At 36.8% G+C, this 27033-nt stretch overlaps 1 protein-coding gene across 1 annotated transcript in view; it reads right to left on the bottom strand.

The window, feature by feature from the left end:
• NUBPL (nucleotide binding protein like) overlaps positions 1-27033 on the bottom strand; it is a gene marked incomplete at its 5' end in the record, with an annotated part of 302534 nt that overhangs the window by 101807 nt on the left and 173694 nt on the right. Inside the window, 1 exon segment of the mRNA XM_027870181.1 lies at positions 2584-2677. Coding sequence (XP_027725982.1) covers positions 2584-2677 — 94 coding nt within the window.

The raw sequence follows: 27033 nt of genomic DNA, 5'->3' as shown, positions 1-27033 counted from the left end.
GGGTTAATCTTTTTGCTTAAGGCAGCTAGGAAGTGTGGTAGAGACAGCAGCAGACCTAGAGTCTGGAAGACTTGAGTTTCAAAGAAAGTCTCACACACTTCCTAGCTGTGTGATCCTGGGTAAGTCATTTAAACTCTGCCTGCCTCAGTTTTGCTTAGCATAAAGTAGGGATAATAATTGCTCCTGCCTCACAGAGTTGTGAGGATCAAATGACATATTAATTATAAAGCCCTTAGAACCTACCTGGCACATAATAAATACTTAATAAATGCTTATTTCTTTTCCCTTATGTGTGTGTGTGTGTGTGTGTGTGTGTGTGTGTGTGTATACCTCAAAAGAAATTTTTTTTCTTTTTTTATGAGGTGAGGAATGGGATGGAGAGAAAATATATTTCTATTAATTTTTTTTAAGTAGAGAGGAGGGGCAATGCTACAGATGTGAAATGTTACATAAACTTTCAGATGAGGTCACTGTATTATTCATTTTACTTAACTGTTTTACTTTGTTATAAGAAACAAAAAAATTAGAATAATGTTTATGTACATATGGGAAATAACTGATGAAGGCATGAAAAGAAAACAGGAAGGTTTTTTTCACCTGATATTCTACAGTAGATCATATCTTTACAGTTATATGCTAAAAGGTACCAAGAATATAAGAACACAAAAAAGCCTTTGATTCAATAGAGAAAAAGCTGCCTTGAAGATAGTCATCCAACAAGGTGTCTCCTAATCCCATATCAAAATCATACAAGACTCCTTGAAAGATGTACCAATGGTAACTTTGTGCAATGATCCTGATTAATTAATGCTAAGTGAAGCATAAAACAAGGAAAATACAAGTTTGCCAAAGGTGTTGTCCACCATCATGGAAAATATTCTATGGAGAATCAAAATGAAGAGGGATTCCCTATGAATGGTGAGGATTTCTAGATGCTCTTGCTTGTAGATAAAACTGTACTGACTGCATCAAGACCTGGGACACTACAGAGCTTCCTAAATGAGAGTCATAATTACTAAAAAGTTTCTGGCCTACATATCTGCACTGGAAAAATCAAGTGGATGAAAAATATCTATTGATGAAAAATACCTATTGCTAGCTTGTGACATGCATTTATGAACAACCCATAGAGCTCATCCATTAGCATATGGATCTTGGACAGTAGGGTGAATGTACAGTGAGCTAGGCCCCAAATTGAACAGGAGGAGGAAAGAGAGCAATATTGCCTTTGGGAAATTATGCAGTTCTTTTATTGACTTCAGATTTCCCCTGGAAACTATGGCCCATCTTCCGAACACCAATATTCTTCTGGAGATGTTACATGGCTGGGAGTTGTGGAATACCACAGTCTCTGGAGAAATGATACTGAGGATCAAGGGTACTAGAGAGGTGAATGGTGAATGAATTGCATAAGAGATACATATCAATCTGCAAGCACCATCAGTATTCACATAATATCAGAGGATATAGAGGCTGATCTCGCATCAGGTTGACTACATTCACTGTGGAGGATTTAAAGGAAGAAATGGACAAGAGTTGCACAGGATGAATAGGTATGGATGGTTTCCAATATGCATCTCTGAAGAGAGTAACCTCTTTGATGAGAATGCAGATTTATCAAAATATCACAGTATATACAGTACACTGTGTGAGGCACTAGAAAGACAAAGACAAAAACAAGTCCCTGCCTTCAAGGAGCCTACATTTGACAGAGGGTTGGGAGGGGGAGTACAACAGACACACATTTGTTAAAATAAGTATCAATAAGACATCAAAAAGGACATATATAACCAGAAAAGGAGGTCACCCAATGATATAGCGTAAGGGAGAATGCAGGAAAAGCCTAAATGATGCACTGGTCTCTAAGAAATTTTAAAAGACCAGAGAAAGGCCTTGGGGCAGAATGGCAGATCTTCTGTGAAGGATTTTTTCTGATACATAGGTTGGTACTTAATAGATACTCATTGACTTGGTCTGACTTGGCCTTGGCAAGAATCCTACAGCACAAGAAGACATGGAGAGATTATGATCTGCCTGTGTGATATTGTTTGTCTAATTGAAGAGATAACTCCATTAAACTATCAGAGAATTGGCATGCCTGCCACGGAATCTATGCATGTATTTTTCACATTCAAAAATTTTATTGAGAATTAATTCAATAAATAATTGTCATCCTTTATTTAAAAAACTTGGTATATATTTTAAAACTACGAAGATAATAAACACCATGAATAGAATCATCTTTATAGTTGACTTCATCTTCTTAGGGCAATTGGCACAAAAGTGATTCTTTAATCAAGTAAAAGTCTAAGAAATCGGCTTGTCCATGTTGAAAACACTGTTCTATCACTCTCCTTCCCCCTTTCCTTTCATCTAAAATAATTCTGAAAGCTTGCTTAGTTTGCTATGTGGCTCTTTGCCATGATGAGGAAGTCCAGCAGGACTTTAGTGGAGGCTCATCAGGGTTTTTTAAATATATAAAAATGTCTGCATGTCACAAACACTCCACCACGCTATATTTCATGTGTGGCGATCTAAAAATATCAAACAAATCACAAATCATCATAAAGTTTTTAAATTTACCTGAAATAGGGATATTCTGAGAGACTGATAACTGTACATCTCCTGTTCCTGGTGGCATGTCAATAACTAAATAGTCCAGCTGACCCCAGTCTACCTATAAACCAAAATGATAAATATGTTAAATAACAGTAGTGTACAACAGCTGAGGAAAACTTAGTGAAATTAATCGTGGTAGTCCATAGCTACTAAAGAAATTAATGGCAAATGACTTGCCACCCTTTTCATATCTTGCCTTTATTGAATGGTCAGGAGTAATTTCCAAATGGCTCCATGTACTGAGGGTGAACTCATCACAAAATTGGCTCCTACTGAGGAAAAGACTTTACTTCTATTTCATCAAACACTTTGGTATTTTATTTTTAAAGATCGCTTTGTTTTGGTGGTTTTTCATTCCCAATAGAGGACAATGGCATAAATTCAAAGTGGGAAATTTACTTATAAAGGTAATACTACAAGTAACTTTAAAAAAAAACAATGGATGGTACAGAATCATTCAAGACACTTAAATATTATTAATGTTTCCATTTCTCAAATGATAAGCTGTAAACAACATCAGGGGTAAGTGAATCTCATAGCCGGTGCCATGAATACAAATTGCTCCTATTTGCATAGCCCTCTAGGGTTCCCAAAGCACTTTCTTCAGGAAAACCCAATGAGTGAGGTAGTAGTACAAGGATTATGATGCCCTTCTGCCTGTGAAGAAAACTGGGCCCTGAAGCATTAAAGTGATTTGGCTGCTTTGAAACTTACTACCTATGTGACTCTGGGCAAGTCGTGGGTGGACCTCAACTTTCTCATATGTAAAATGATACGGTTGAAATGGATGGCCTCTAGGGACCCTTCCATCTCTGGATTTATTAAAATTGTATTGTTCTGGTTCTTCTCAGAAGTCAAAGTCACATTTCCTTATAATCTAGAACAGTGATATCAAACTCACAGAAACAGGGGCCACTAAATATCACATATAAGGATCCCTGAAGGCTGCATACTGACTTAGAAAACCACACATTCATATTACCTATATTTTATTGTATTTTTATATTTTGTTAGATACATCCCAGTTGCATTTTAATCTGGTTCAGGCCGACTCAGAATGTTGTGGACAGTGTGTTTGACACGGGTCTAGATACTAGAAGCCGAAATCAAAATGAAAACTCAGTAGCTATATTTTCTCAGGTACAATTCCACCTTCTGAAAGAAGTCTTTTCCAATCCCCCTTAATGCTGCCGCCTTCCCTTTGAGATAATCTCCAGTTTATCCTGTATAGATCTTGTTTGTTCATAATTAAGTTACATGATTCCTCCCCCCATTAGATTGTGAGCTCCTTAAAGGAAGGGACTATTTTTGCTTCACTTTGTATCATCAGTGCTTAGCATAGTGACTGGCACATAGTAGGAGCTTAATAAATGTTGACTTGATTTCTCTGTTAGTATATGGTTATGGTGTCACTAATTCATATACGAGAAGAAAAAAAACAGACAACAAATTACAGCAAAGTAGAATGTCAGACCACAGAAAACCAAAAAAAAGTAATCCTTAATTAGAATTAATGACAATACTAATGTACCAGTGTATGCGGCTCTTTAAAATCTATTATCTCATTACCCTTTTATTCAGCCTGGCACATAGTAGGCACTTAATGTTTATTGCTTGACTAATTGATTGATCTTGTGAAGTATCTATTTATCTATGTGTTACAGATATAGAAAAAGCACTGAGCCTGGAGTCAGATCAGATCCCACCACTAATATTATTATTCAAATGAACTTGGAAAAGTCACTTAAATTCCAAAGGTTCAGTTTCCTTACCTAGGCTTGATAGACTCTGAGGTCCTTTCTACTTCTAAATCTACAATCTTAAATCTACAAAATCTTAATCATCTATATCCATATCCATATGTAGATATAAACATTGATACACACACACACACACCCTTGCATTCAGACCCAAATTTTGTTATACTATAAACTATGAGAAGTCCTGATACCAAAAAAAAGGGTATGATGAACATCAATGGACTTCATTTTCAATACAGAGCACTTGGCTTAGAAAATAGGTAATAAAAGCAATGTATTCCAAAGACACACTATGCCTATGGCCTATTAAACTATTTCAAAAGATGATAAAAAAGGATCATTTTCATTTTATATTGACTGAATTTCAGCAAAATTGCCCCCCAAAAGGAACTTCCTCTAGGGTAATTGGTTTCTAAAAGCTGCTACTTTTTGCACAGAAACACCCTGGTACTGGCAGACTAATGTGCCTCTGTGTTTCAGGGAACATCAAGTGACTGGTGCCAACAAGTTACCATTGTTGTTCCTTGGCATTTAATCATATTTATCTCTTTGGCTCGGGTTTCTCCCTGGTTAAAAGAGAAATACTGTCAAGGCCCCACGGAGCCCAAAATATTCCTTTGTTCCAGCAATTATCTCCTGATTTTAAAATATAAGAATAAAGAGAACAGCTTAGCTCTAGTCAACTTTCATTAACATTGATCTATATTGGCTGCCAAAAAACCTCAGTTCTTCTAAAAGGTGAACAGAAAAGTAGTTCTTTTAATATAATTTGAAGTTTCCCCAGATCCTACTTATCCTTTGCTTACTCATATAAATTACCTTTTACTAATTACATAAGGATAAATATTAAAAAAAAAAAAAAAGTAAACCACTTCAGCTACTGAAAAGTTCTCAAGAGGCCAAAATTTCTTGAGGAAACTAGAAAATTATGGACAGTTAGAAATATTTAAGTCAATAATACAGGGAAGATTTTTAAAAGAAAGCTTCCGAAAAGGTTTTTACTATTTTAAAATGTTCAAGCCAATAACTGCAGAGAAGCCCAAAAAAGTCTAAGCAACTGCTTAACAACCACTATGATTTCATTTAATTCAACAAGTAATTATTAAGCACCTTTTATATGTTAGGCACTGTAGATATAAAGACAAAAATAAAATAGTCCCTGCCCTCAACAAACTTCTATTCTACTGGGACAATACAGCAAATACACAAATAACACAATACAAAACTTGGTTTTCATGACTAGGCTGTCATTGTTCTCTTCCTACTTTTGGACCAATCCTTCTTGGTCTCTACAGGATCATTATTCATGTCCGACTACGTGTGGGACATGTGCCTATGTGTGGATGCATCTCAGGCTCTCTCCTACCCTCTCTATAGTTCTGTCTTTTTAATGATCTCACCAGCTCCCATGATCCAACTATCATCTCCACGTAAATGACTCCCAAATAGACAATCCACTACTCAATTCTCTGCTGAGCGCCAGCCTGGAGATTCTAATTCTATGCTCCATATCTCCAGCTGCCTACTCAAAAACTCCATCTGGATATTGCACAGGCATCTCAAACTCAATATATCCAAAAACAAAAACCAAAAAACAAAAAACAAAAAAAAAAGGAACTCAAATTTCCCCTTTAAATCCATACCCCAACCCTTTATAATTCCCTAGTTCTGTTCAGGGTAGCATCATAGCTCTGATCACCTGGGTTCAAAAATCTCAAAATCATCCTTGACTCTTCACTATTAATTCACCCCTCCATGTCCAATCAGTTGCCATCATGTTGATTTGCCTCAACATTTCATGCATCTGTCACTTTCTCTATACTCATACTACTCCTGGTAATAATCCAGGCCTCACTGCCTTTCAACTAGGCTATGGCAACTGTCTCATGATCAGTTTTCCTGCATCTAGTCTCTCCCATCTCTAATCATATTCTACATAATTACCAAATTTAATACTTCTCATGTCACTCTCATTCTAAAAAAAAATCTCCAGTGGTTACCAACTGCGTCAAGCATATAAAATGCAAATTCCTCTAGAATTTCAAAGCCTCTGCAGCCTCTCCTTTTGATTGTCTGCTTCCTCCCAGAACCTCCATTTTAAGGAGTAGGTCTAGACCAGTCATATGTTCATTCATCTCTGGGACACTTACTTGAGTATCCTGGAATTTCTCTACAAAGTCCAGAAACCCTTTACAAGAAAAGATTCACCCTTGGACTTCACACACTGGAAGTACACTCCAAACCTGTGACATCTCTCCCTGATTTCCTGGTTCCTTCCAGAGTCTCTATTTCAAGAAGGATGCCCACGCCAGTCCTGTCTTCCTTTCTCTGCATTCTGCAATCTGGACTCACCTGGACTTTTTCTACTGTGCCTTTTTGCTGAGTATCTCCATTCCATACCATATAGAAAGCTACACAATTTAACTTTAATGAGTCCCTTATGATATCTCTTCCATGTTTACCTTTTTATGCTTCTCTTGAGTCTTCAAATTTTCTCTGGTCTTCCATCAGGAGTAGTTTTGAAAGGCCTCTATTTCATTAAATATCATATTTTTTCCCTTGAAAGATTATATTTAGTTTTTCTGGCTAAATGATTCTTGGTTGTAAAACCAGCTGTTTTACCTTTGAGAATACTACATTACAAGCCCTCTGCTCCTTTAATGTGGTAGCTGCTAAACCTTGTGTGACCCTGACTGTGGCTCTAAGGTATTTGAATAGTTTCTTGCTGTTTGAAATATTTTCTCTTTGACCTAGGAGCACTGGAATTTGCCTTTCATATTCCTGGGATTTTTCATTTGGGGATCTCTTTCAGGTGGTGATTGGTAGATTCTTTCAATTTCTATTTTACCCTCTGGTTCTACGATATTGGGGTAATTTTGCTTGATAATTTCTTGAAATATGATGTCAAAGCTTTCAGGTAATCCAATAAATCTTAAATTATCTCTCCTGGATATATTTTTCCAGGTCAGTTGCATTTCCAATGAGTTATTCACGTTTTCTTCTATTTTTTCAGTCTTTTGACTTTGTTTTATTGCTTCTTGATGTCTTATGGAGTCAGTAGCTTCCACTTGCCTGATTCTTTTTTAAGGCATGATTTTCTTCAGTGAACTTTTATGCCTCTTTTTCCATTTGGCCAATTCTGCTTTTTAAGGAATTATTTTCATCAGTGAATTTCTGTACTTCTTTTTCCATTTTGCCAATTCTGTTTTTTTTAATTCTCTTCAGTATTTTTGTGCCTCTTTTACCAAAATGTTAATTGTCTTTTCATAATTTTCTTCCTTTGCTTTCATTTCTTTACCTAATTTTTACTCTACTACTCTTATTTAGTTTTGAAAATTCCTTCAAATTCAAATGAGGAATTCTTGTTGGGCTTATGTCCAATTCACCTTTTGGGGTTTTTTTTGTTTTGTTTTGTTTTGTTTTGTGTTTTTTTGCCCTTGAGGATTTTCTTGTAGCTCTTTTGACTTCCTTGTCTTCTGAGGTTGTGTCTTGATCTTCCCAGTGACCATAGAGGTGTGCTTTATGTTCAGGTTCTTTTATTGTTGTTTGCACTGTTTCCCACCCAATTCATTGATTTGGAACTTTTTTTTTTAATGTCAGGCTCTGTTTGCAGTGTGGAATGGGGAGGGGAGAAGGGTCTGTCTCAAGCTTAAGGATTTTTTTTTTTTACTGTACCTTGTTTTTATTTGGGGTTTTGTCCATCATTCTTGGACCTTTGATGAAATAGGTGGGCATTTTTTTTTCAATTCTTTAACATTTTTATTTAAAGTTTTGAGTTCCAAATTCTATCCTTCTCTCCCTCCATCTTTTTCCCCCTCCCTGAGAAAGTAAGCAATCAGATTTGGGTTAATACATGTACAATTATGTAAAACATTTCCATATTAGTCATTTTGTATAAGAAGACTCAAATAAAAGAAAGTGAAAAATAGCATGCTTCAGTCTCTATTTAAACAATATCCGTTCTTTCTCTGGAGGTGGATAGTATGTTTCATCATTAGACCTTTGAGATTTTCTTGGATCATTGTATTGCTGAGAATAGTTAAAGCTTCAGGCTTTTTTGCACTGCTGTTTTCAGAGCTTATTCTTGGGGTTCGGAAGTTTTCATTGCTTCCAAGCAGGTGTACTCTGGGAACAGATGTGGTCACTGCTCTCTTTGTCTTCATTCTGGTCCTTACCCAGGAAGGGCCTCTGATCCCTTGAGATTGCAATTGATAATCCTTCTCAGGGCTCCTCCTCTCTTGGGACTGGAAATGATACTGTTCCTCAGGGTCCCTGATCACTTGGGGCTGGAAGTGAAATTGCCCCTCAGGACTTCCACTCCCTGTTGACTTAAAATGCTCCCCTCTACCCTTGAACTATGACACAGAAGTGGATATAGGCAATGGTGTTGCCAAACAGCATTTAGTCCTGCGGCCAGTGCTAGCACCTGTAATATCTTTTTTGACCAATTGCCAGCTCGCCTCTCCATCTATCTCTGGCTTGGGAGCTCCCAAAGCTGCTGCAACTTCTGTCTCTACCACCTAGTCCCACCAATGGTATTTTACCCACATGGACTCCAGGCCAGCCTCTTTCCCTGTGTCACAGATCTCTCTTTCCAACCTCCTCTGTTGTCTTGGGCTGGAAGAATGACTTGCTCTGACCTTTTATTGGCTCTCCCACTCCATAATTCAATTTGGGGTGCTTTTTTAAAGTTGTTTGGAGAAGAATGTTGGGAGAGCTCAGTTGAACGCTTCTCTATGCCACCATTTTGGTTCCACCTCAACCTCAGTTTCTCCATCTGTAAAACAAGGGGGTTGGACTAGAAAGTTTCTAAGGCCCTTTACAACTCTGTATTTATGATCCTATGTTCACCCCTAGTACAGGCAGAAAAGATCCTGTTATACCATAGCATTTGAGGGCCAGAGAGCACCTTAAAGGACATCTATTCCAACCCTCTCATTTATCACTTGAAGAGACTGAGGCCCAGAAAAGTGGAGTGATTTGCCCAAGGTTACACAACTATTTAATAACAGGGCCAGAACTAGAACCCAAGTCTTCTACACATATACATGTTTCCATTTGTGGAAAAATTTTACCACTTTGTAGGATAAGATGTTATAGCCTGAAATTCATTTAGGTGTTTTTTGGTACTTATTTACAGAAACGTTGAATTTTTAGACTCCTAATTTTATTTCCTAAAGTAGTAACAAAGACCACCTTATTAACCTAACCTAAGGGCAGCTTAGAAAGTGCATTTAGTATCAAAATAACTTTACAGGTAAGACTGAAGGACTTTTACAGAAAATGAAATCTTCCGGATGAAAATCTGGTTTCTAGGATTTAAGATCAACACACACAACACACACACACACACATACACACACACACACACACACACACACCCCAGTCTCAGGCAAGGAAAGGTCACTGTGAATGACTCCAAAAGCAGCTTTTTAGTGCCCCATTAAAACCATATATAGTTACCGTTGGCAACATTATATAGTCTGAGTTGTTTCATTCTCCAAAATGTCTACCATGTCAAGGGTTATTCCGGCTTGGCCCTCTTTTCCAAGGCATCAACCACCTAATAAGGCAGGCTATTTTTAGTTCAGGGAGGTTATAGGGCAGGACTGGTAACAGTAATAGCAAAATGAAGGAGGAAAGTGGGACATACTACTATCCACTAACACTCTGGAGACTTCTGAGAAACTTTTAAAGCTCCCACAACCTATATGAATTATTGTACTAACCTTTTTTAGCACAGTGAAACATATACATAATCAGATTCATATTATAATTTGACATTTCATATAGAGTTCACAGTGATGCCTATATTATCACAGACCAAAAAAAATCTAATTTGAATTATTTAAATAGTCTAAGTAAATAATGAAGGGTCACAATTCTTTTTCATTATATTGTAACTTATTTTAAAGACATGTCACATTGCTCACTATTACATGGTACTATAAGAGAGTCTATTATAGTATACAGCAAGGGTCACATGGTTACCATGGAAATCTTGATTCTGAATTCCTTAACTATGTGTTATTAAAGTATCATTCTAGGTTTCAACATCCTATCATCAAATTCTTATTTCATTTTAAATCAATGAGGTTCACTCTCCTACCTTCTATGAATAGAAAATGTTGTATAGGTAGCTGTTTGAATTTAAGTGAACGTGGTATGGCATTAGACCAAAGAACGAAAAATAAAATGTTTCAAAAGAAAAATTTTAAAGTACCTGCATCTTTTTGATCAATTGATCTTCGAAACTGTCTTAATAGATTTTATTCACTAAACTTTTCTTTTGAAAAAAAAATCCATCAAAGGAAAGCAAACTGTATGAAATCATAGCCATATATGCAGTTATATTTTATGAAGTTATAATTCATTACAATGTCTTGGATTTAAAATTCTTCTTCAATCACTTTTGTAATAAAATCAGAATAGGAATAAAGAGAGTTGGGCACAAAGGAGAAGAAAAAAGAACAGAAGGCAGGATGGGAATAAGTAAGACTACAGGGCCATTTATATATACTACCTAATATTTATCTGTAAGGAATTCAGAGAAAAACAGAATACAAGTGTAGGAATTCACATTTATCCCTATTAAATTTTATGTTACTAGATTTAGTTCATCATTCTGGCCTATTGAGATCATTTTGAGGCACACAACACCAGCATTGGAGAGAGGAAATCCTAGTAAAATTCCCGTCTCTAATATTTATTACCTTCATTACCCTGGGCAAATCACTCTAATCTTTCTGAGTTTCAGTATCCTCATCTGTAAAATGGATATTATAATACTATAGTACCGGCTGAACAGCATTATTGTAGAGCTCAAATGAGATAATGTACACAAAGCATTTTGCAAATCTTTTTTCTCTTTTTTTGTTACATTTTAAGTTCCAAACTAACTCCCTCTCTCCCTCCCCACCCCACATTACAAAAGACCAATGTTTGAAGCAGATTTATAAATATATGTAAAACTATACTATATATACTTCTATTTATCAGTTCTTTCTCTGGAAGTGGATAGCATCTTTCTTCATGGGTCCTTTATAGTTGATCTGAGTATTTATAGTACTCAGAATAACTTGGGTCTGCTCACTTCAATTTTCATTATTTCAATCAAGTTTTCCTGTTTTTCTAAAATCAAACAACTCATCATTTCTTATAGCACAGTAGTATTTCATCACAATTATACACCACAACTTATTTAGCCACTCCCCAATTGAGAGGCATCCCCTCAATGTCCAGTTCTTTGCCATCACAAAGAGAGCTGTTATAAATATTTTAGAACATAAGGCTCTTTTCCTTCCCACCCCTACCCTTACCTCACCTTCAATCACCTTGGGGAACAATCCTAATAGTGGTATTGCTGGGTCAAAGAGTATGTGTAGTTTTATAATTCTTTAGACATAATTCCAGATTGTTCTCCAAAATAGTTGGATCAGTTTACAGTTCCACCAACAGTGTACTAATGTCCTAGTTTTTTCACATCTCCTCCAACATTTGTCATTTCTTTTTGCAAATCTTAAAACACTATCTAAAGCCAGTTTTATTATTTGGAGCATGAATGTGTCATTTATTCACTTACTTATCTGTTTATATATTTCTGTTTATATGTCCTATCTTCTCCTAGACCCTCAACAGATTGTAAGAGCCTTGAGATTCTTGAAGGAAGGAACTGTTTTTTTGTTTATCTTGGTATTCCTAAGGCCCAGTCCAATGAGTGATACCTAGTATGCACTTAATAAATGCTTTTGGTTAGCCTGGATTTAATATATTAACTAGTTCTCTCCCAATTCATGTCATCTATAAATTGAATAACCAGGGCATCTATATCCTCCTCCAAGTAAATGATAAAAATACTTAATAGCCCAGGGTCCAGGACAGTACAGACCTCTATGCAGGTTAAACTTGATCTACAAACTTGGATCTGGCCATTCAATGAGCTCTAACTTCATTTAACTATATTTTCAGCCAGTCTACCTTTCTACATCTTTTCTGTAAGATTCTCATGAAAAATGGTGTCAAATGCCTTGCTGAAAACAACATATACTATGTCTAGAGCATTCCCCTGATCAAATAGTTTAATAATCCAGTTGGAAAAAGGATATTAGGTTAAGCTGGCATGACCTGCTGCTCTACATCATGTGAGTTCTTGGGGATTACTATTTCCCTGTCTAAATACATGCAAAGCATCAATTTACCATCAACAGCAGATCCACAATCTCACTGACACAAAGTCAATTCCAATTAACTCCTTGAGGGCAGGGACTCTTTCATTTCTGTCTTTGCATCCTCAGTGCCTGGCACAGGGCCTGACATATAGTACTCACTTAATAAATGTTTGTTGGTTTATGATTGTGGGGGCAGGAAGGGAAGGAGTTTCCTGAAAAGGTTGTTGTGAATGTGCAAAGAATTCATTAAACAACTTAGCTACATAAAGATACATACAGAAGATAGATACAAAGGCATGACACAGTAGTATAAGAATAGTACAAAAGTATTAAAGCTTAGGACACGTTGGGGCTGAAGAGGAAAGCTAACAAAAAGAAGAGGGTTTATCAATATTGAGGAAAGGAAAATAATCAAAAAAGATAGGGATAGGATTGCTATTTTGGGGTAGATGGGATGCTGATAATGAACAAGAGAGTTAAAGCAGATCTGCTAAAGTCTTCTCTAGTTTATTTTTTCTGCCAAAGAGAATGAACTAGACTGGAAAAGGAAGAACAAAGTGACCAATAGAGTTCTGATAACCAATATAAACAACAAGAGGGAGAGGACATCCTTCCATTGATGAATTCAAGTCATCTGGACCAAATGAGCTATTGTCAATGATATTTGAAAGATCATGGAGAACAGGAGTTCTACAGAGCTGAAAAGGAACAAATGTCCTGATTTTTTAAGAAAAAGTAGGAATAGAATTTGTAAACTATACTTCAATGAACATTATTTCAATTTCTAGCAAAATTCTTGAATCTATTATTCAAGAGATGGTTAGTGACTATCTAGACAAGGAAGGAGTGATTTCATCAAAGACCAATCATGCTAAAGCTAACTTTGCTTTCTTTTTTTTTTCTTCAACAAGATAACTAAATTAGTACATCAGGGGAATACTGTAGATAATGTTTACTTAGATTTTCACAAAATATTTGATAAAGTATCTCATCCTATCTTTGTAAAAAAGCTGGAGAGATGCGAGCTAGACCAGTGGTGTCAAATTCAAATAGAAACAGGGACCACTAAACCCTATGTAAGGATCCCTCTGGGTGGTATATTACCTTAGAAAACTACACATTAACATTATCTGTGTTTTATTGTATTTTTATTTATTTTGCTAAATATTTTCCAATTACATTTTAATCTAGTTCTAGTTCCAGTAACATTTAGGAGTATTGTGTACTACCTAGGCATGTTTGATACCTCTGGGCTAAACAACAGATTCTGAATTAAATGAATTGTCAGAAACAAAAAGAAGTCATTAATGGTTCAATGCTGACAGAGAAGTAGGTCTCTACTAGAGATCTAGAGGTCTATGCATGGCCCTATGAAATGTGCTAGGCCCTCTGCTATTTTTCTCAATAATTTAAATAAAGGCATAGATGTCATTCTTATCAAATTTTTAGATGACATAAACCTGGGAGGGATGGCTAACATACTAGATGACAGAGTCAGAATCCAAAAAGATTTTGACAGGTTAGAATACTGAATGAATCTAATAAAGTAAAAGTTAAGTATAAGTATAAAGTCTTACATAGAGGCTCAACAAATTGACTTCACAAGGAAAAGATGAGAGAGGTATGATTACTTGTCTAAAGATGACCTGGAGGTTTTAGTGGACTGCAAACTATATGATTCAACTGTGATACAACAGGCAAAAAAAAAAAAAAAGCTAATGCAATCCTGGGTTCCACTAAGTGAGGCCTTGATTCCAAGGCTGATAAGGAGGTGATAGTCTTACTATATCCATCTCTGAGAAGTACACATTTGGAGAACTGTGTTCAGATCCAGAAACCACAATGTAGCAAAGACAAGAAGTTGCAGAGCACAGAGAGGATGGCAATCTGAATAGTGAAGTAATTCAAACCCATGATACTCTGAAATTCTGTACTTCTGTAATGAATGGGGGGTACTGCCTACACAGGGGCAAATCACCATCTACTTGTGTTTTCTGATCCTGTGAAATTCTTTTACACATTCTTCTATAAATTCTCCTCAGAAGATCTATCCAGCACAGTATAGGCCTTTATAATATTTTGTGGATACCAGTGCCACACTCAGGTCTATCTTTTATCCCTTTTGCTCTTACTATATAACCTGACCCACCTCTTTCCCTGGTCATACATGTCCTTGAGAATGTCTTTTATACTATTTATTATATGCAAGTCGTCACTGGTAATATGCTGCAGTCTGCTCACACCCACCAGATGTCTTTCTATTTACGTTTACAAAGTGCTTAGCACAGCGCCTGGCATGTAGAAGCTGCTGCCTGGCACAGAGTAAGCACTTAATAAATGTTTATTGACTGACTGACTGACTCCTAAGATTGTGATATTCATGGCCACAAACATCACTTGGAGAATACTGGTGTTAAAAAAATGAGATGTGGTGGAAGAAAGCAAGCAGTTCAGGATCACTGAAAGAGTTACAATTTACCAAATGTAATTCAGCATTCGTTCTTCCTCTCATCTAACTCTTACTGTCCACTACAGGGCCTAGCCAAGCAAGATAGACGCACTGACTAACTAACCCACAGAATCACCGAGTTTGTTTTAGAGTCTGATGAACTCAGAAGCTTCAGAGGACATCTAGTCCAACCCAGATCTGAAAAAGGATCACCTCTCCAACACAGAAGATTCATCCAAGGCACTGCACTAGGCCTGCCATTTGATAGTATATGGGTATTCACATAGCATCGAATCTAGGCAGTGGTGTCCTGGAGTCAGCTCCTACTGGCATATGAGAGCCAACTGTTAAATCTTCATTGTGAGCAACAAAACCTCAGAAACTGGAGAATGTTTCATTTGTTGTTTTCTTCATTACCTAACTTAAGGAAGTGATGGAGAAAATGTTAATAGTTAAAACTAAACTCAAAAGTACGTCATTTGTACTTTTTTTTTCCTTTGCAGAGTTATTTGTTAAAAATTTACTAGCACACTCCTGGGTCTAGGCATCTAGGTGGCATAATGAGATAGAGTGGTAGACTTGGAATCAGAAAGACAGTAGTTCAAATCCTGTCTTAAGATAATTAGTAGTTATATAACTTTAGGCAAGTCACTTAACCTGTCTCAGCCTCAGTTTCCTTATCTGTAAAACAGAGATAATCATAGCACCTACCTTACAGAGTTGTTGTGAGGAGGAATAAATGAAATAATATGTGTAAAGCACTTTGTAAACCTTAAGGCATTATATAAATGCTCCCTATTATTATTATTATTATCCATTATTCCCCGGTTCTGGCTATATAATGAGTCTACCCCCTTTTTTTAATCATATATTTCCTGAATGGCAGTTTCTGTGCAGAGAAAGGATGGGTGACTCACCTTGGACTCAAGAAGACCTGGGTTGAAGTCCTATACCATACATAACGGCTGCAGGACCATGGACAAAATACTTAAATTCTCTATACCCCAGGCATCTCTCTAAGACTTTTCAGTTAGAGAGGAATTGTTGATCTGCACAGAGGGAAAAATTTGCACACTGGAAGTTCCACACCCCACTGCACAACAAGGAAATCAGAGATACAGACAAAATTAAATATAAAAATTTTGTGCTACTTATTGTACAAGTCATCATTGGTAATATACTCTACCCCATTTGTAATTATCAGATAAAACTTTTCTGATCTTTAAGTACCCAACAATTTTGATTCTTTGGAGATTGTGGTGTTCCATGATTCACAGCCCTATGGCCACACTAACAGAAAACTAGTGTTTTAAAGAGAGAGTCTTTGTTTCAGAGAGCAGCTTGGGATCACTTAAAGCACTGAGTAATTTCCTAAATCTCCAATCTGGCCAGCTTTCTTCTTCCTAATTCAATTTTGCCCAAGCTCATTATCATAAAGGGGTTGGCAGAGTTAGTTTTGCTATATACCCAAAAGCCACAAGAAATACCCTTTTAGAGATCAGCTGGCCAGTTTGCCTTACAGTTATTGTAAGGAACATAAGCAAATAAGACTACCAGAAAATAATTACAGCTCACGTGCCAACATCTATTGAAAAGGATAAAGAGGAAGAAAAATTCTGCAAATAAACTGATAAGATACCCCAAATTAAGTCAACATATACCTAAGTAATCTGTCTCTTCAATGCAAACATGGACTTAAGGGAAAATGTTGAAACATATGTTGGAACATATGGATCAGAATTAAGAGATTAAAGAAGCCAAATGCATACAAGGTACTCAGAGGTCTCTTATTTATGTATCTTAGATATTTTCTTCAAGAAAAAAAGTTGAGAGTACTACTAGACATGAGCACCAAACCACCAGAAAAACAAAATTTTATATCTTAACAAACAGGAAACAACTAGTAATTGATGAAGGACTTATTTGAAAATCAAATATATATATACATATATGTTTATATGTATATATATATGTGTGTATATATGTATATAAAAGATGGATAGCTTGTTAGAGCAAAAGAAAAAAATCAACACTAAGCCAGGAGAAAGAATAAAGATGAGAAGATATGGCATGCAATATAATAGCCTTTACCTGATGCAAATAAAATTAATGCTAAGAAATGGTAACTAAATAATGAAAAAGATAATACGATAAACTTTTACCACTTCCTACAGAAGTTTAACTGAGAAAAAAGCAATCACCACAGTTCGGAGACCAGAAGAACCCAAAAACTGCCTCAGTAAATAAACTCTCGAGTTCATTTCCAAGTAGAGAAACACAGCAGTCAAGGGCAATGCCAGCTTAGAAGATAAATATATTTGCAAAATCTTGCCAAGAATAGGGAAAGACGATGAACTGTATCACTTCATAAAACACCAACACATAGTGAGAGAAAAATGAGTTTGCAGAAATCTTCGGGAAAGACCCAATTAAACCACAAATATTCAAAGATAAAACTGGAAAGAAGAAAATAAAGGGGAAAAAATGAAAGCACTCTTTAATGTGAATAATCAAGGTAATTTAACAGTAACATTCAGCTTGGATTATAGAACTCTATATGGACTTTTAAAAAGAGGGATACACCTACAGAAGGCATTTTGGTTCTACTACATAACTAATAAAAGAATTAGGAAAGGATCTGTAAAAGATCAAGAGGTACACAGAGGGAAAAGAACACTACTGGGGTAGTAGACTGGAAACACAGGTTTAAGATCCAGTTCTGTCACTGATTCTTCCTGTGATCTTAGACAAGTTATTAACTTCTCTATTCTATCAGTTCCTCCTCTATGACAAAGGAACAAGAAATGCTCTGTCCATCTCACATGACTGTTGCAAGGTTAAACCAAGATAATGGGCAGAGAAATATTTCACTGTACAGTCACTTGAGCATGGGATCCTTTTGCTGTTCATTACTTAAGTAACTTTAAAATGAGTTTCCTTGCTTCTAACCTTAATGTTACTATTTACTCATTTTTTAGGGATTTCTGATTCTTCGTGACCCCATTTGGGGTTTTCTTGCCAAAGATACTGGAGCAGTTTGCCATTTCCTTCTCCAGCTCATTTTACAGATGAGGAAATGAGGCGAATAGGATTAAGTGACTTGCCCAGGGTCACATGGCCAGTAAGTATCTGAGGCTGATTTGAACTCAGGTCTTCCTGACTCCACACACAGCAGCCTATCCATATTGCCGCCTAGTTGTCCAAGATTTCTAAGGTGTGGAAGCAGAGAAAGATCTATGAATGGAGCAGTTTAGGGTGGTATGGGACCATTTTGTTCAGTCATTCAGCTGCATCTGACTCTTCATGACCCCATGACCATACTGAAGTAGTTTGCCATTTCCCTCTCCAATGGATTAAGGCAAACAGAGGTTAAGTGACTTGCTCGAGGTCACACAGCTAATGTCTCAGGACATATTTGAACTCGGGTCTTCCTGACTCCAGATCCAGCACTCTATCCACTAAGTCATCTAATTGCCATGAATGAGACCATGAGTGGGTCTTAAATCTCTGTGGAGAGAAGATTGAGGGGGCGGAGCCAAGATGGCAGAGGGAAAGCAGTGACATGCTTGAGCTCTCCCCCAAATCCCTCCAAATACCTATAAAAAATGGCTCTAAACAAATTCTAAAACAACAGAACCCACAAAAAGACAGAGTGAAACAAACTTCTAGCCAAAGACAGCCTGGATGGTAGATCAGAAAGGTATATCGCGCCGGGCAGGGAGAGGAGTGCGGGGCAGCGTGGGCGCGTAGCTAACCTGAAGCAGGCCTCAGAGGACTGAATCGCGGGCAGCTGTGGTGGTTTCCAGACTTCTCAAACCATGAATGCCAAAGACAACTTAGAAGATCAGTGGGAAAAGTCTGTGACTGCGGCGAAAGAACGAGCTAGGTCTCAGCCACAAGTCCCAAGCGCTGGCCGTGGCTGCCTCCTGAGCTTCCAGACCATAGACTGAGGGGGAATCAAGTGGCTGATCAGAGGGGGATTGCAGGGTTCTCTTTGCCAGTGCTGAGGCAGGAATCTTTTGCTTTACCCGTGCTTGGATATGGGTCACAGTTCTGAGGGGCGGTCCTGGGGTGAGGAGGAAAGTTGGTGTGGTGAAGCTTGTTGTGGCGGTGGAGAGAAAACACCTCACCCCTTATCACAGCACCTTGGAAGAACTGAAAATCTTCAGGTCCCTAGAAGTACCTCTGAAAACAGCTGTACAAACCCCTGAAGCTTGGGACAGTACATTCTCCACACTGGAAGCAGACTTTTATCTTAACAAAGAGTTTAAAACTCAAGTAATTGGCCAAGATCATGAGTAAGCAGCACAAAAAGAGTCAGACTATATTATCTTACTTTGGTGACAAAGAAGATCAAAACATACAACCAGAAGAAGACAACAAAGCCAAAGCTCCTACATCCAAAGCCTCCAAGAAGAATATAAATCAGTCCCAGGCCTTGGAAGAGCTCAAAAGGGATTTTGAGAAGCAAGTAAGAGAAGTTGAGGAAAAACTGAGAGTTTTGCAAGAAAATCATGAAAAACTCAACAGCTTGCTAAAGGAGACCCAAAAAAATACTGAAGAAAATAACACCTTAAAAAATAGCCTAACCCAAATGGCAAAAGAGGTCCAAAAAGCCAATGAGGAGAAGAATGCCCTAAAAAGCAAAATTGGCCAAATGGAAAAGGATGTCCAAAAGCTCACTGAAGAAAATACTTCCTTAAAAATTAGAACAGTACAATTGGAAGCTAGTGACTTTATGAGAAATCAAGACACTGTAAAACAAATCCAAAAGAATGAAAAATTAGAAAACAATGTGAAATATCTCATTGGAAAAACAACTGACCTGGAAAATAGATCCAAGAGAGAGAATTTAAAATTATTGGACTATCTGAAAGCCATGATCAAAAAAATACCCTAGACATCATCTTTCAAGAAATTATCCAGGAAAACTGCCCTGATATTTTAGAACCAGAGGGCAAAATAGAAATTGAAAGAATCCACTGATATCCTCCTGAAAGAGATCCCCAAAGGAAAACTCCTAGGAATATTGTAGCCAAATTCCAGAGTTCCCAGGTCAAGTACAAAATATTACAAGCAGCCAGAAAGAAACAATTCAAGTATTGTGGAAACACAATCAGGATAACACAAGATTTAGCAGCTTCTACACTAAGGGACCGTAGGGCATGGAATATAATATTCCAGAGGGCAAAGGAGATATGATTACAACCAAGAATCACCTATCCAGCAAAACTGAGTATAATCCTGCAGGGGAAAAAATGGTCATTCAGTGAAATAGAGGACTTTCAAGCATTCTTGATGAAAAGACCAGAGCTGAATAGAAAATCTGATTTTCAAATACAAGACTCAAGTGGAATATGAAGAGGTAAACAGGAAAGAGAAAATCATAAGACTTATTGCAGTTGAACTGTTTACATTCCTGCATGGAAAGATGATATCTGTAACTCATGAGAACTTTGTCAGTATTAGGGTAGTTGGAGGAGAAAAAATTATATGTATGTATATATACATATAGATAGATAGACAGAGGGCACAAGGTGAACTGAAAATGAAGGGGTCATATCTGGAGAATAAAATTAAGGGGTGAGAGAGGATTATACGAGGAGAAGGAGAAAGGGAGAGGTAGAATGGGGTAAATTATCTCACAAAAAAAAACCAGAAAAGAAAAGGCTCTTACAGTGGAGGGGAAACAGGAGAAGGTGAGAGGGAATGAGTGAATCTTATTCTCATAGAATTTGACTTAAGGAGGGAATAACATACACACTCAATTGGATATGGAAATCTGTCTTACCCTACAGGAAAATGGGGGGGGGAGGACAAGAGAGTAGGGGGATGATAGAGAAGAGGGCAGATTGAGAAAGGGGGTAATAAGAAGCAAGTACTTCTAATGAGGGACAGGGTCAAAAGAAAGAATAGAATAAATGGGGGGTGGGATAGGATTAAGGGAAATAGAGTTAGTTTTTCACAGCATGTCAACTATGGAAGTGTTTTGCATAATTGCACATATATAACCTATATTGAGTTGCTTATCTTATCAAGGAGGGTGGGTGGGGAGGGAGGAAGGGAGAAAATTTGAAACCCAAAGTTTTAAAAACACATGTTTAAAAAAAAATGTTTTCACATGCAACTGGGAAATAAGAAATACAGGAAATGGGGTACAGAAATCCATCCTGCCCTACAAAAAAATTGAAGGGGAAAGGGATAAGAGAAGGGGGAAGAGATAGAAGGGAAGGCAGACTAGGGGAAGGGGTATTCAGAATGTATGTCATCTTGGGGTGGGGGGAAGACAAGATGGGATGAAAATTTGGAACTCAAAATCTTGTGGAAGTAAATGTTGAAAACAAAAAAATAAATAAATAATTACCATTAAACAAAAAAAAAAAAAGATTGAAATCTCTCTTGAGCTCTGAGTCTCTTGAGTCTCCACCAATGAGAAAATTCTCATCTAAATGGACTTTGAGACTCTCATTATATATATATGATATCATATATATACACATACAATATTTATATATTATATGCATATATACATGTAAAGCTACATAGACATGAATATATTCATATACATACTGTTTATAATGCACTTTACACATGATATCTCATTTGATCCTCACAACAACCCGTGTAATGGGTGTTTTATTATTATAACTATTTTACAGATAAGGAAACTGAGGCTGAGAAAGGTCAAGTGATTTGCCTAGAGTGAACACAGCTAAGTAAGGGTCTGAGGCAGGATTCAAACTTCAGTCATCCAGATTCCAAGGCCAGCACTCTGTCCACTATTACATCTAGCTGACTCAAGGCAAATTATGACAAATGTCTCAGTCCATAAAACTAAATGAGTTCCATTCCAACATTGCACCTTGAAAAAAAAGAAAACAAACAGGAAAAAAAAATCTCCGTGGAGAAGTGAAGAATCTGTAAATAGACTTCTGTCCCCTAAAACATCACCCATAATCTCGCTGACAAAATCTGGGATTAAGCCAGTAACCTTTAGATCTTTAGTCTAACACTCTCCTAACTAAGCTATTTTCAGCCTAATGTTACTACCAGACTAATTATTATGTACCTATCTGAATATGTCCTTCCTCTGTCCAAAAGCCTTACGTGTCCTCGAACGAATGTTGAAGAAGAAGTCTAAATTCACTTTGGCATTCAAGGACCTCCAAAATATAGCATTGCCCAATCATTCAATACTACATTGCACAAGCACTGGACTATTCATTCCCCGCCTCCACTTACACTCCTTTCTAGCCACTTTCCTGTGTCTGTGCTCACATTGCTGTCTGCGTGTGCGTGTTTTTCCAACCTTCTGAAACCCATAACTTAGCTCTTGAGAATTTTATGCGTCTCTCAAGACTCTAATCTCAATGAAGCCCACCCTGAGCTCCCCAGAAATTCTTTTCCATTTGGGATCTTTCATAAGTACTCTGTACCTATAAGTTCTAATCAGGTTCTACGTTGTATTATAATTGCATATTTGTTAAAACCTCCTGCTTAAAACCTCCTATTAGGGGCATGAAGACAGAAATATTTTGTTGTTCAGTCATTTCAGTCATGTCTGACTCTTCATCAGACTCCCTTTTAGGGTGTTCTTGGCAAAGATACTGAAGTGGTTTGCCATTTCCTTCTGCAGCTCATTTTACAGATGAGGAAACTGAGGCAAACAGGGTAAAGTGACTTGCCCAGGGTCACACAGCTAGGAAGTGTCTGAGGCCATATTTGAACTCAGGAAGAAGAGTCCTTCTAACTTCAGACCTGGCACTCCACCCAGTGGACCACCTAGCTGCCCCAGGGATAGAATCTACATCTTAATCTTTGTACTTCTTCCATTGGGCTAGCACAATAATCTGTTCATGGCAGGTATTTAATAAATATTTGTCAAATTGAAAGGACTTTGACCAAAGTTATAAAAGTGCTATACATCAAGCAAGATAATTTATTTTAAGTTTTCAATACATGAGGCAAAATTCACATTTTTAAATCATTCCATAGTCTTTGTAAGGAAATAGCTATCCATTTCTTAGCTTACCAAATATCAAAATCATCTGAACAAGTAGTTTTAAAATGCCTTTTCCAGATGCCTGGATGACTCACACACAGCTAAACGGATTTTCTTCAGATTAAGGCAGGGAAAACTCTCGAGGGTAAAACTAAGCATGAAAATATTCAGTTAAAATATAATTTTAGAAATTTTGAAATGACTGAAAACAAGGACCTAGGAAGAAAACTGATAGGATGTCACATCTGGAAAGTGAAAATATAATTCTTAACACTTACATTTTAGTGACCCCCTTCCACATTCCCTATTAACATACTCAACAAATATAAAGTCCAAGACAAAATCATCAATAGTTTTATAGCTCACAGTAAACAGTAGTGCTAACCATAATTTGTTTTTAACCTGAAACAAGGGCTTTTAAGGAAAAGATTAGAATAAATAAGAGTATGTATGGCTCTGAAATTTTCCCTGTCTAGTCACACTCAACATTTTACCCCACCTTTATATGAGAGCTCCTTACAACACATCAGAGAAAACTGAGATTACTAAATTGCAGCACAGTGAGAAAGAGGCCTGAACTTTAAATGTCCCATTAAAACAGCATCTGTTTCTTCCTTCTCATTTAAGCAGATTGGTCTTTACAACTCCACTGGCTCGCAACAGTTCTGTGCCCTATCAATGAATTTGGCAACACAACTGGAAGCTGTGCTTCAGTACATCCAAAAGGGGGACTTCCTTGGGTGTTTATCCTGCTTCTTCTTATAAATAGTTTTATACATTTAGTTCTCTCTGAAAATCATGACGTGAAGCAACTTAAGTTATGATGGAGCCTGATCTTAATTCAGACAGTATATTAGACATAATTCGGTTTCTCACCAATAAAACTGGAAGATAAATGCTATATGAAGAACAGTCATTATATCTTTCACATAAGAAAATGATAACATTAAACCACTAATCGGGGGGACAGGGAACAGCAGGGAGCTTTGAGTTGTTTTTCAAATGATAGCGTTAGGCTTGCATGAATCCATCCTGACACTTTTCAACATCATATATTTGTTGAGACGGTAAAGACTTTATTAAGCTTGTTCCCCATTGTTAGGGGGACAGGCTTAATAAACACTCTACTCTAACCAAATAAACAAATCAATAGATAAGATTATAACAAAAGTCATCAAATAATGATCATAAAGGCAAAAATTATATAGTAATTTGAACCACAGTTAAAATGACCATGATTCTAGCTCTAATTCTGAAAGTGTCATCCATGCCCATCAATTGGGGAGTAGGTGGACAAATTACGACACATTATTGTGCTATAAGAAATAATGGATATGAAGAACTTACAGCCACTTCAGAAAACTTGTTTGAATTGATGAATAGTGAGTGAAGTGAGCAGAACCGGGGGAACAATTTACGTAATAATCACAATAACAAAAAGAAAAAAAAAAAACACTAAACACCAATATAATTCTGATCAATGCAGTGCGTAATCATGACATCAATAAAATGATAAAGAAGCATCAACAGAGACGTAGTGGGCTACAGGTACCAAATGAGTCACGTTGCTAGGAGATCTGGCTAATATATTTATTTGTTTTCTTCAGCTGTACTTCATTGTGAGAGAAATTCTACTTGCTGGAGACTAAAGAGAGGCATTGGGAAATGCCAAGGATGTTAAAAAGAGATAGTCAATAAAATATTTTTAAAGTGTCATTTGTGCTTCACAGATTATGATGCTAGTTTATTAACTCTCGTTACAGCCTGATCAATCTTCATTGTCAGCCATGAACCTGCAGGGCAGTCACATTAAAGTTCAGAAAGAATCCCCATCTTCTATCCCTACTTCCATCCCCACAAATATTCTCCCTCCCTCAGTTTGAGATATTATTTTGTACTATATGACACATGCATATTTTTGCTGCAAACTTTTCAATAGTAACTATCAAATATTTAGTAGAAAGTTGATAATTCTATTTAGAGAAGCAGAATTCTTTGCCAAGAGTCACTGGAAATCAAAGTAAGACTTGTAATCATACGTGGTAAACAGCAGACCGCTATATTGCTTGAGGGTGAAGGAGTAATAACCAGTCTAAGAGAACCTTGGTCTTTCTCAAAAAATACCAACAAGCTAAGGCTATGTTACATAAAAACTTAAAAATAAAATGAAGATATATCCTAGTCCTACTCCATAAAGGCAGCTGATTTTACCCTGGAATTTTGTTCTATTTTCCTGCAGTATCACACACTATTTATGCTAATGGTAAATTATGTATGGAGTGTAACGATATTAGGATGAGAACACAGTTTTACAGAAACAATTTTTTTCAAAATTATCTCACCATTTTTACCAGGGTTTTAATCAAACTGCATGGTTTGCAGTGACATTATAGTGATTATAATAATTTTATACATATGTATAATGACTGGCAGTTTACAAAGTACTTTCACATCTATTATCTCATTTGATCTTCATGACAACTTTGTGAAAGAGCCAAGACAGGTTTCATTATCCCCATTTTACTGAGCAAGAAACAGGCTTAGAAAGATTAAGCGGCTTGTCCAAAGTCACATAATTAGTAGATGGAGGTACTAGGACTAGAAGTCATGTCTTCTGACATCTAGACCAATGATCTTTCCACTACATCCATTGCAATTGCTTCAAAGGTGTGAAGTAATGTAAAATGCCAGGGTTGTTTGAATTGTTTTCAATTTCTCATTAATATTCTTGTCTTCCCTTCTTCTGTGTTTGTTTTTTAGTTTGGAGGTGATTTTTAGATCAGCTTAATTTCTTCCAGGGATTTGGTCTATGTTAATTTTTTAAGTTTGGCTTACATAAATTTACACAGAATCTTAACTTCAAAAGGATTTCAAAAGTCATATAGTCCAGTCTATAAAAGCTTAGGAATGTACTCTGTGACAAACTCATCCAGCCTCCCCCTGAAAACTTCTAGTGATAAGGAACTCATCATGTCTTGAGGCCCAATCCATCATCACATAGCTCTGTTAGGAATATTTTCCTTACATTAAGCCTAGAGCTGTCCCTGTGGAGCCAAGTAGAATGAGTCTAATCTTTTACTATGAGAGACTTTTAAATATTTGAAGACAGTCATGCCACTTCTAAGTCTTTCCTTTTCCAGGATAAATATCAATTATTCTTTTAACTAATCCACAAATGGCTTTATTTCCAGGCCACTCTTCATTCTGGTCAGCTTCTTCTGGAATGTTGCAATTTGTTAAGGTCCCTCCTAAAATATGGTGCCAAGAACTGAACCTATTCTCCATATATAGTCTAGTCAGGACAATGACACCAAGACTTTCATGTCTTTATCTGAATCTCTAGTACTATAGATTCATAATAGCTTTTTTGGCTGTTGGTTCAAATTGAACAGCCAATTAAAACCACCAGATTATTTTTTCACAATCTCTATTCTTTCATTTCTCCCTATCCCTCAACTCTTCTTAAACCTAGTCTTCATCTTCACTGAAATTCCATTCCTTTTTTACTTTTTCACTCTGTCACATCTACTCTAATCTCATTTTCTTTTCTTCCCAATATCGATCCTATAATTAACCAGTTAAACTATATACACTGTCCTTAACCTTTGTCCTTTTGTTCGTACTACTATTTATGCCTTGCCAAATTCCAGTCCAAGGTTATCCCCCACTGTTTATCTTCTTCACTCTTACTACTCACTTTGCTGCTGGAAGAGTTCTGGACTAAGTTACATAATCATGCTGAGTCCAAGAGAAATTTATATTAAATAATTTCATCTGAGGTCCTCACTGCTGCAAAGAAACTTGTTTTTTCTTCCATGATCGACTATCACAGTGGTGGTTGCAAACCTTTTCTCAAATCCTCAAAGTCTTACCGCATTCCTTTTCCTCTCCCTTTCAGCAAAGGACCTCTCCCTAAACCTAACTGAGAAAACAGCAGCCATCTGTCCTGAGTTTCCTTTCCCACCCATTTTGTACCTGATAACCCCTTAACATAATCCTCATTTTCTCCTCCTTTGTTCCAATCTCTAATGAAGA

The sequence above is a fragment of the Vombatus ursinus genome, unplaced genomic scaffold, assembly GCF_900497805.2.
Source record: "Vombatus ursinus unplaced genomic scaffold, bare-nosed wombat genome assembly UNPS02014794.1, whole genome shotgun sequence".
Classification (NCBI taxonomy): domain Eukaryota; kingdom Metazoa; phylum Chordata; class Mammalia; order Diprotodontia; family Vombatidae; genus Vombatus; species Vombatus ursinus.
This window is presented reverse-complemented; position numbering and strand designations above follow the sequence as displayed.